This window comes from Dama dama, chromosome 11, assembly GCF_033118175.1.
Source record: "Dama dama isolate Ldn47 chromosome 11, ASM3311817v1, whole genome shotgun sequence".
NCBI lineage: Eukaryota > Metazoa > Chordata > Mammalia > Artiodactyla > Cervidae > Dama > Dama dama.
This window is the reverse complement of record NC_083691.1, coordinates 33,610,396-33,622,164: the sequence shown is the minus strand read 5'-3', so window position 1 is coordinate 33,622,164 and position 11,769 is coordinate 33,610,396. Positions and strand designations below refer to the sequence as shown.

The window sequence follows — 11,769 nt, the reverse complement described above, 5'->3', positions numbered from 1 at the left end:
ACATTCCTCTCCACGTCTTTCTCTCTCCAGTCCCCCAGCCGCTTCTCTAGCAGCGATAGTGGAGTTGATCCTTTACGACCCAGAGCTGTATGAAGAATCGAGTTATCCCTGGAAGTTGTAGTAAGAGGAAAACAGAAAAAGGCGGTCCAGGTACTGTCAGAATGGGGACATCTTTAGAGGTTGCAACCGGGTCGTAATGACTTCCTGCAGCAGAGTCTGATTGAGAAGAAGCGCTTCCGGCAGCCTTGAACCGCCGGTCAACACACCAGCCTTCCGGACCTGATACGAACCTCGTCTCAGGCCTCTCGGAAACGATGAGCCGCCCAGTCCAGTACCTGCGAAGTGGCAGTCTATAGTGGAGCCTCCTTGCCTCGGTCCGGGTCCAGATCTCCCTGTGTCTGGGCTGCCCCAGCATTAAACGACCCCAGGGCACTGTGACTGGCGCCCGAGTCTGTTGATGGTGAGAGAGGAGCCCTGGTAGGGATGTGGGCATTGCTTGTGCTTGATGCCTGTTCTTCCTGCTCCTTTGGGTCAATTTAGGGGAGAGGGCGATTTTTGTTGTCACTTGGTTCATTCATGTATTCGTTCGTTCTTTTATTCTTTTGAAACCAATTGAGGCAGCATAGTGTAGTTGTTAAGAGTGCAGACCCTGGAGCCTGACCATCTCCATCTTCCCTCTCAGCTGTTTCTGACATTAGGCAAGACAGAAGGTCTCAGCTTCCATGTCTGAAGTGTGGGGTAATAATAGTATCTACTTTTTAAAAAAAAAAAAATGATATCTACTTATAGAAAGGTTGGGAGAATTGAATTAACAGTAGAGGCAAAGCCTGGCATGTATAGTAGACACTCAAATCTTAGACTCCAAGATCACAGCTGTGAGAGACAGATGGAAGAATAAAATTGAAACAAGTACTAGTTTAAATACAGGGATAAATGCTGTGATGGAGACATAGGAAGTGCTGTGCTTCCTAGGTTGGGAAGATCCCCTGGCCAAGGGATAGGGTACTCCAGTGTTCTTGGGCTTCCCTGGTGACTCAGTTGGTAAAGAATTTGCCTGCAATGTGGGAGACCTGGGTTCAATCCCTGGGTTGGGAAGATCCCGTGGAGGAGGGCATGGCAACCCACTCCAGTATTCTTGCCTGGAGAATCCCAAGGACAGAGGACCCTGGCAGGCTGCAGTCCATAGGGTCACAAAGAATTGGACATGACTGAGCATTTAAGCACAGCACAGCATCACTGTAGGGAGTAGATTTGATACAAGGAAAGACTAAAGGAAGGGATATTATTTAAGAGATAGCAAATAGCTGAGATTCTTCCCTATGAGTGTCAGAAGTTGAATGCATAAGACTGTTTAGGATAGTGGTTCATAAATTTTCCCACCAGGATTAGTTAAAGGTTCCCATGTTTGGCATGTATGCATGCATGCTAAGTCACTTCAGTGGTGTCTGACTCTTTGCGACCCTTTGGATGGTAGTCCCTCAGGCTCTTCTGTCCATGGGATTCTTCAGGCAAGAATACTGGAGTGGGTTGCCATTTCCTTCTCCAGGGGATCTTCCTGACCCAGGAATTGAGCCCATGTCTCTTACTCCTGCATTGGCACGCAGATTCTTTATCACTAGTCCACCTGGGAAGCATTCACAGATTAATAACCACCTCAGGAGTTCCCTGGCAGTCCAGTGGTTAGGACTTGGCACTAAGATCCCACAGGCTGCATGGCATGGCAAAAGAAGAAAAAGAAGAAGAACCTTTTCTTATCTTTAACTCTACTCCTTTTTCTCCTGCAGATCTAGGAGAGATGTGTCAAGATACTCTGAGAAATATTCCAGGTCTCATTTAAGTGTCTTGCCTTGCAAATCATTCAGGATTGGTAATAAGTTAGTGGGGTGGGTTGGAAAATATGGACACTATAGCCTTATATACTCTTGCAGCTATTAGTCTACTAAAGACCCAGACTCTACCTTGTGGTTCAGTCCAGTAGGAATTGTCACAGTGTATGACTGTGATATTAACAGTTATATTTCTCTTAATTTCTTCAGGAAGAACGTCCTTGGTCCAACAGTGTTGCTGACACTGACTTTTTCTAAGTGGTCTTGAACTGCCTAGTTTTTATGTCAATACCTGGCTAGACCTCGTATTCTTCACTACAGAAGCCCTTAACCTGCAGTTGCTAGAGATTTTAAAACACTGCCTTTAGGATACCATCCACATTTAACTTGGGAGCTCTTCCTTTGTAATTCCAAAATGTTGAGATACTGGGGAGAGATACCAATCTCATCAAGCCAGACCAACAGAAGTTCTTTTGACTTGCTCCCTCGGGAGTTCCGACTGGTAGAAGTCCATGACCCGCCTCTGCACCAACCCTCAGCCAACAAGCCCAAGCCCCCCACTATGCTGGACATCCCCTCAGAGCCCTGCAGCCTCACCATCCACACCATTCAGCTAATCCAGCACAACCGACGTCTGCGTAACCTCATTGCCACAGCACAGGCCCAGAATCAGCAACAGACAGAAGGTGTAAAGACTGAAGAGAGTGAACCTCTTCCATCCTGCCCTGGGTCGCCTCCTCTTCCTGATGATCTTCTTCCTTTAGATTGTAAGAATCCCAATGCACCATTCCAGGTCCGGCACAGTGACCCAGAGAGTGACTTTTATCGGTAAGGCAAGGCTTTGCTCTATGTTACTTTTCTCAAAAAATCTTCCCAACAGCCCTGTTAAGCATGTCACCACATTTCCAGGAGGAAACTGAAGATGAGAGTAAATGACTGGGCCAGAGTTGCTCAGGTAATTAGTGGAAAGTCTAAGAGTTAACCATGTCCTTACAATTCCAGAGTCTGTATTTTTTTATTTTCTGATGCAACAAATATTTATTGAGTCCCTAATATATGCCAAGCACTTTACCAGGAGCAGAGTACTACACTGGTTTGTAAAACAGGCCGTGGTCTCATGGTCCTCCAAATCTAGTTTTTCTTGTTAATTAAAAGACATACTGTGGGTTTAGCTCATTGTCCTCAAGATGAGGTTTATGGACTTATTCTCTTACTATTAGGAATCCATGAGTTCTATACAAGAATTTTTTAATGGTGTATTTTCATTTTGATAACACAGTTCAAGAAATAATAGTATAACAATGTTCCTGATCCTTGCTGCTCAAAATCTGATCTGAGATCAGCAACATCAATATCACCTGGGAGGTTGTTAGAAATGCAGAGTCTCAGACTCACCCAGACCTCCTGAGTCAGAATTTTCATTTTAATAAGATCTCCAGAGATTCATACATATATTTCAATTTGAGAAACCCTGCTCCAGATCCGCTGAGTGATTGCCTTAAAAGCTAGTGCTACTACTGGATTTCAGTATGAAAGTTTGCATTTGATGCCAAATAAGTACTTTTTTCTTTTCATTTTGAAATTCGTCAGACCTACAGAAAATTTTAAATAATAGAATGACAAAAACCCAAATACCCTTCACCTGAATGCAACAATTGTTAATATTTTACTACATTTACTTTCTCTCACATATGTATAAGTGTGTATGCACACATTTACTCACAAATATACAAATATTTATGTATACATATACACATACAGGTTTTTTTTTTGCCATATCTTTTAGAGTTGTAGATATCACATATTTCACCCCTAAATTCTTCATCTTAGCCTAAAAATAAATTTTCTACATAATCCCAATAACCAGTATCACATCAAAGTGAACACGAATTAAGTACTATCATTTAATACATCTGTATTCAGATTTTTCCAGTTGTCCCAGAAATATCTTTTATTAGGTATGTTTTTCCCTAGTCTTGGACCTAATACAGACCATGTATTCCATTTCCTTGTTATACCTCTTTAGTGTCTTTTTTTTTTTTTTGAGGTATAGTTGATTTACAATATTAGTTTCAGGTGTACAACACTGTAATTCAATATTTGTATAGATTATACTCCTTTTAAAGTTATTATAAAATATTGGGTATATTTCCTGTGCTGTACAATATACCCTTGTAGCTTATTTATTTTATACATAGTAGTTTGTACCTTTTAATCTACCCCATCTTGCCCCATCCTTCCCTCTCCTCACTGTTAACCACTAGGTGTTCTCAATATCTGTGAGTCTACTTATTTTTTGTTGTGTTCACTAGTTTGTTTTCTGTATAAATGATATCATACAGTATTTGTCTTTCTCTGCCTCTTTAGTGTCTTAAGCTAGAATAACTTTCCCCTTTTATAATACATGATATTAATCTTTTTTAAGAGTTCAGGTCATTTGTCTGTTCCAAATCAGACTGGATTTGCTGATTATTTTCTCAAGATAAGATTCAGATTAAATGTTTGATAAAAATGCTTCATAACTAATTGTGTTGTACATCACCTATTGCATCTGCCTGTTGATGATGTTGCTACTATTTTAATTGTCCCAAACTAATGAAAAAAGAAGAAAAATAGACTTATTATGTAAGGTTTGCAGTTGGGCCATATTAAGGCGAGATGATATCATGGTGTGTTATCTAATTGGAAGTTTTGAAGATACTGGAATAGTGAAAAAGGGAATGAGAAATGTGTCATTACATGCTTGGCACATATTGGTATAGATGTGCCCAACTTCAGAACACTTACTCTGTAGCAATCAGTACCAACTTTATATTTTGAGAGCAACTTAGCTTTAACAAAATAATACTGTCCCTCATGTTAAATTGATGCTGTTATTTAGAATTTGTAGTTTTGTGTCAGTTTTCTAATTTTAATTGTTCGGAAGATTCTGTGAACATCAGATGTTTACACATAGTTTATTTTATATATATTTAAGAGACTGTAACAAAAATAATTTGCATCAGTTATGGGGCTGCAGGAAGAATTATTTTCCTTTGAAATGGGTCCATGTATTAAGTAAAACAGAATTGATTTAGCTCTGTTTATTAGGCACATCTGAAGTCTTTAGCTTTTTATCCAGAGAGACTGGCCATGGGAAATGATGATATAAACAGTAAATGAAAAATTACTTGACAGTTGGTTTTCTTATTTTCCAATTATTAGGTGAATTGCAGTAGTTGCTAATGAGCAGATAATAGCAGTGTGGGTGAATAGTTCCTCAGGCACTCTCTACAGCAAGCACAGGGTGACAAATGCCAAGTGTGGACAGGGAAGAGTCATTTTCTGTACCCTATTTTATTTTTATCTATTTACTTCCTTTGTCAGGGGAAGGCAGAAGATAGGAAATTTCAGGAGACCAGGTAAATTACTAGGAGCTCATTAAAAGTTACTTTTAGGAAATCAGACAGCTTTTGAAGTTTTTTTGTTTTGTTTTAGATAGGATTTTTGCCACAATGATTAGGTGCAAAACAGAGTATTGTGAAGAACACAGGATCTAGAGTCATAAGCTCTGTTACTTTATATTACCAAAAAACATTTGGCAAACCACCCCCTCTGAACTTCAATTTCTTCACCTGCCAAATAGGAATAATAATATGGACCCCTACCAATTTCACAGCATAAAGTAGGATAAAAATGCTTTGTAAGCAATTGTTGTTCAGTCTGTCAGTCATGTCTGACTCTGCGACCCATGCTGCAGTAAGCCATGCTTCCCTGTCCTTCACTATCTCCCGGAGTTTGCTCAGACTTATGTCCATTGAGTCGGTAATGCCATCCAACCATCTCATCCTCTGTCAGTTGTAAGCAATATATGTGGTTTTTTTTGCAATATATGTTTTAAACTGCTTTTATAAAATTGAATTGCTTTCCTATTTTACAAACAGTTTGTTGTAGTTAAATTCTAGAGGTCCATATATTGCCCAGCATGTGAGGAACCTATACTATGCTGAAAATGTGCACCATTGAGCTATGCTCTTAATCAGAAAAAGTGATCAAAATCAGCAGTTGATAGAAGAAGATGGGAACTTACTTTTCAGTAGATACCCTTTTATACTGTTTACTATAAACACATATAACCTATGCAAGCTTTATGTAATTGGAACCGCTCAGGGATATGACTGTGGGTCGTTGAGACATGCCCTGAAATGGCAGCAAGGTAAAACTAGGCTATGTAACCTGCCTAAAATTCTCCTGGAAAACTGAGCCAGATGTTTAATTAGGATTGTAAACCACCTAGGAAGATAGGACAGGTCACCCCTTTGCAAGAGAACCAATGACACTCATCACGTCTCCACTTTCAGGGGGAAAGGGGAGCCTGTGACTGAACTCAGCTGGCACTCCTGCCGACAGCTCCTCTACCAGGCAGTGGCCACAATCCTGGCCCACGCGGGCTTTGAGTGTGCTAATGAGAGCGTCCTGGAGACCCTGACTGATGTGGCACACGAGTACTGCCTGAAGTTCACTAAGCTGCTGCGCTTTGCTGTGGATCAGGAAGCCCAGCTGGGGCAGACTCCCTTCCCCGACGTGATGGAGCAGGTGTTCCATGAAGTGGGCATCGGCAGCGTGCTCTCCCTCCAGAAATTCTGGCAGCACCGCATCAAGGACTATCACAGTTACATGCTGCAGGTGAGAGGATCCTGAGGAGGGATGCACAAGGATGTGTGATCTGGGGATGTTCAGGCGGGATCCCTAACACTTGCCCTAGGGTGCAGAGAGCGGGGCCTGGAATAGAGTGAGCTTAACTTGGCTTTCCTCTTGGCCCCGGCTATGACCCACACTGACCTGGTCAGACCCAGGGTTCTTCTTCAGGCAGTGAAATTATAGCATGTGGCTAGCCTGCTTTTATTCAACACATATTTGTGGAGTGCCTATTGTGGAATTCAGCAGTTGAATAGGACAAGTTCCTTGAGCTTGCATTCTTGTTGAGAGAGAGACAAAAACAGGTAAACAATGATCAGAATCATTTCAGATGGCGTTAAGTGTTATGAACCAGGAGCAAAACAGTGAGATGACACTGCCCTCAAAGGTAGAGTGTGGTGGGGGAGACACCGTTTTTTATTAAAACCAGAACTATCTAATCTCTCCCTCCCTTGTGGCCTTAAGCATTTTGTTCACTGTTTTGGTTTCCCCAAATCTGAAATATAAGGAATTCATAACACCCAATTGGCTTTGCTAAGTGATCCAGATGTCCTACAGTGCTCATTAGCCACCCGTTGTATTTATGTCAAATGTTAGTTTTTATAGCCAAAAATGTCACCTTTCATCCCAGTTCTGATATAATACATCTAAATATTTTACCTTTATGTACCTTTTAATCAATCACATACACATTCTCTGCCAATATAATACATCTAAATATTTTACCTTTATGTACCTTTCAATTAATTACATACACGTTCTCTGCCAAACAAATTTTCTTTACATGTCCCTGTCATTTATAAATTTCAAACTCAAATTCCTCCCATTAGCAGTGATGCTTTATTTGTATTCATATTCTGTTTCCACTGGATGCCACAAGCTGACTATCCAACTTGCTTTTAACATTCCTTTGGAAAATTGACTCTTGGTTGCCAACAGATTAGTAAGCAGCTCTCTGAAGAGTATGAGAGGATCGTCAATCCTGAGAAGGCCACAGAGGACACGAAGCCTGTCAAGATCAAGGAGGAACCTGTGAGCGACATCACCTTCCCTGTCAGTGAAGAACTGGAGGCCGACCTTGCTTCTGGAGACCAGTCGCTGCCCATGGGAGTCCTTGGGGCTCAGAGCGAGCGCTTCCCATCTAACCTGGAGGTCGAGGCTTCACCACAGGCTTCAAGTAAGAGAGAACAACCTACCCATCTTGATTCTGAGAGATGTGCCAGCCTAAGTACTTCTTGCATTTTAGACTCAAAGTCTGGAGATGGAAGAGCAAAAGTAGGGATGGGCAGGGGAGTGGAAAGTCTAAAAAGAAATATAGCTTCATTGATCTGGAGATACCAACATTCTCTTCCTAATTGGTGAAGAGGGAACTAACACAGCTTTACAGACATTCTTTGAAATTATTCCTAGTTAGGATGTAGATGCAATGTTACTCTCTTCAGTTCAGTCACTCAGTCGTGTCCGACTCTTTGCACCTCATGGACTGCAGCATGCCAGGCTTCCCTATCACCAACTCCCGGAAGTTGCTTAGACTCATGTCCATTGAGTCAGTGAGGCCATCCAACCATCTCATCCTCTGTCATCCCCTTCTCCTCCTGCCTTCAATCTTTTGCAGCATCAGGGTCTTTTCCAATGAGTCTATTCTTCACATCAGGTGGCCAAAGTATTGGAGTATCAGCTTCAGCATCAGTCCTTCCAGTGAATATTCAGGACTGATTTCTTTTAGGATGGACTGGTTGGATCTCCTTGCAGTCCAAGGGACTGTCAAGAGCCTTCTCCAGTACCACAGTTCAAAAGCATCAATTCTTCAGTGCTCAGCTTTCTTTATAGTCCAATTCTCACATCCATACATGACTACTGGAAAAACCATAGCTTTAACTAGATGGACCTTTGTCAGCAAAGTAATGTCTCTGCTTTTTAATATGCTATCTAGGTTGGTCATAACTTTCCTTCCAAAGAGCAAGTGTCTTTTAGTTTCATGACTGCAGTCACCATCTGCAGTGATTTTGGAGCCCAAAAAAATAAAGTCAGCCACTATTTCCACTGTTTCCCCATCTATTTGCCATGAAGTGATGGGACCAGATGCCATAATCTTAGTTTTCTGAATGTTGAGTTTTTTTTTTTTTTTTTTTTTAATTTTTTTTTTTTATTATTATTATTATTTTTTTCCAGTGGGTTTTGTCATACATTGATATGAATCAGCCATGGATTTACATGTATTCCCAATCCCGATCCCCCCTCCCACCTCCCTCTCCACCCGATTCCTCCGGGTCTTCCCAGTGCACCAGGCCGGAGCACTTGTCTCGTGCATCCCTCCTGGGCTGGTGATCTGTTTCACCATAGATAGTATACATGCTGTTCTTTTGAAATATCCCACCCTCACATTCTCCCACAAAGTTCAAAAGTCTGTTCTGTATTTCTGTGTCTCTTTTTCTGTTCTGCATATAGGGTTATCGTTATCACCTTTCTAAATTCCATATACATGTGTCAGTATGCTGTAATGTTCTTTATCTTTCTGGCTTACTTCACTCTGTATAATGGGCTCCAGCTTCATCCATCTCATTAGGACTGGTTCAAATGAATTCTTTTTAATGGCTGAGTAATATTCCATGGTGTATATGTACCACAGCTTCCTTATCCATTCATCTGCTGATGGGCATCTAGGTTGCTTCCATGTCCTGGCTATTATAAACAGTGCTGCGATGAACATTGGGGTGCACGTGTCTCTTTCAGATCTGGTTTCCTCAGTGTGTATGCCCAGAAGTGGGATTGCTGGGTCATATGGCAGTTCTATGTCCAGTTTTTTAAGGAATCTCCACACTGTTTTCCATAGCGTGAATGTTGAGTTTTAAGCCAACTTTTTCACTGTGTTTCACCTTCATCAAGAGGCTCTTTAGTTCTTCTTCACTTTCTGCCATAAGGGTGGTGTCATCTGTGTATCTGAAATAATTGATATTTCTCCTGGCAGTCTTGATTCCAGCTTGTGCTTCCTCCAGCCCAGCATTTCTCATGATATACTCTGCATGTAAGTTAAATAAGCAGGGTGACAATATACAACCCTGACATACTCCTTTCCCAATTTGGAACCAGTCTGTTGTTCTATGTTCAGTTCTAACTGTTGCTTCCTGACCAGCATACAGATTTCTCAGGAGACAGGTCAGGTAATCTGGTATTCCCATCTCTAAGAATTTTCCACAGTTTGTTGTGATCTGCACAGTCAAAGGCTTTGGTGTAGTCAATAAAGCAGAAGTAGATGTTTTTCTGGAACTCTCTTGTTTTTTCAGTGAGCCAACGAATGTTGGCAATTTGATCTCTGGTTCCTCTGCCTTTTCTAAATCTAGCTTGAACATCTGGAAGTTCATGGTTCACATACTGTTGAAGCCTGGCTTGGAGATTTTTGAGCATTACTTTGCTAGCATGTAAGATGAGTGCAATTGTGCAGCAGTTTGAACATTCTTTGGCATTGCCTTTCTTTGGGATTGGGATGAAAACTGACCTTTTCCAGTCTTGTGGCTACTGCTGAGTTTTCCAAATTTGCTGTTACTCTCTTGATGACAATTAATTCAGCCGACCCAGCTAGGTGGACAGATGGCCTCCTGTTCTCTGTATTCTGGTCTTTCCCAATGCTTGTGCTGGGTTAATTAAGGCAACTTCCAGATAGGTGGAGTAATGTTAATTGCTCAAGGATGTTTGAATAGTTGGGGTTCCTTGGCCACAGTAGTACCAACAAGTTGAACCTGAAAGGATTAAAATAGGGCAACTCAATTATAGGCAGCTGGCTGCTTCTTCCAGATAGACTCTGTGATTCCCTTCAGAACCAGATGGCTCAATGATCCCTAAGTCAAAAAGGCTGCAAATAACTCTAGAGGCTCAGTTCTTTACAATATATTTATTTATTTATTGGCTGCACCACACAGCATATGGGATTTTAGTTCCCCAATCAGGGAGCAAACCTGAGCCCCCTGCAGTGGTAGTCTTAACCAATGGACTTCTAGGGAAGTCCCATTTCTTTAGAAATATAAATTATGTCATCAATGAACTAATGATGCAAACAGCCAGTCCTCCAGTGTGGCCTAAACAGAATTAGGGCACATTTTCAAAGTACTGGGCAGAGAGCCTTTCACTATGGAAGACGTAATAACCACAGAACAGCTTTGCTAGAAGACACAGAGGCAGGAGAGCCAGAAAGAAATTCTTTCAGACATCAGGGTCATGTTTCTTTTCAGCAGTCTGGGAACTGCTGCCACCGTTTTGTAGTGATCACTAACTTCATAATGTGAGAGAGAACCAGGGACCCAAACACAAGGCAGAAAAACAAGACAGCCCCATACATGGACAGGCAAATGTAACACTTGCCCAAGAACCCATGGTTGTGCCTGCCTTTGAACCGTGACTATTTCCACCTGCATAGCTTTACTTTCCCTGGTTTAGGGGAAATGGAGATGGATGAGGTGAGGTAAAGGAAGGGGAGGAAGTGGAAAAGAAGATATTTTGAGTTGGTAACTTTTTGAGCAGAGAATAACCACCATATTCTCTAGGCAAGTAGTGAATCAGAATGAAAACTGAGTTCAAAGGCCATCAGCCAGCCCTGGGTGGTGTATGCCACCTGCTTTGTTCCAGCCTTTCTTGCTGCTAGTTAGTTCTGTGTTCTTTTCCATCCCCAGGTACAGAGGTAAATGCTTCTCCTTTTTGGAACTTGGCCCACGTGAAAATGGAGCCTCAAGAAAGTGAAGAAGGCAACGTCTCTGGGCACGGCGTACTGGGCAGCGATGTGTTTGAGGAGCCGATGTCAGGCATGAGTGAAGCTGGGATCCCCCAAAGCCCTGATGACTCAGACAGCAGCTACGGCTCCCATTCCACTGACAGCCTCATGGGCTCCTCCCCTGTTTTCAACCAACGCTGCAAAAAGAGGATGAGGAAAATATAAAAGGCAAAGAGGGAGACCTCTCCAGACTTAAAAGACCTAACAGAAACTCTGGTGAATTCTTATTTGTTTCCACAAATAGTGATTAAACTCTTAAACACAATGGGTTTTCCTGATATCAGTGGAGCTGGATTTAACCAAATAAGTTTACTTTTACCTTTTGCATCCAGTTTTTGTTGTTTTCCACAACCAAGCCACCTTTCACAGATATCATACCGGGATGGTGATCCAGAGACCAAAACAGTGTCCCTGACTTGTCTTTACCATGTGTCAAGTGACTTAGCTTCTCTCAAGCTGTTTCTCTTGCACACTAAGAATCACACTGGGTCTGGCCTACACTGC

General features: G+C 41.8%; 1 protein-coding gene across 1 annotated transcript; it reads left to right on the top strand.

Annotated features, from left to right (window-relative positions):
• Window positions 1–137: 137 nt before the first annotated feature.
• SUPT7L (SPT7 like, STAGA complex subunit gamma) lies at window positions 138–11,530 on the top strand. The gene is made up of 5 exons (XM_061155063.1): window positions 138–460; window positions 2,037–2,654; window positions 6,167–6,491; window positions 7,443–7,680; window positions 11,168–11,530. Exons 2-5 carry the CDS (start codon window positions 2,242–2,244, stop codon window positions 11,428–11,430), a joined length of 1,239 nt encoding a protein of 412 aa, XP_061011046.1. The 5' UTR covers window positions 138–460; window positions 2,037–2,241; the 3' UTR covers window positions 11,431–11,530.
• The last annotated feature ends 239 nt before the right edge of the window (window positions 11,531–11,769 follow it).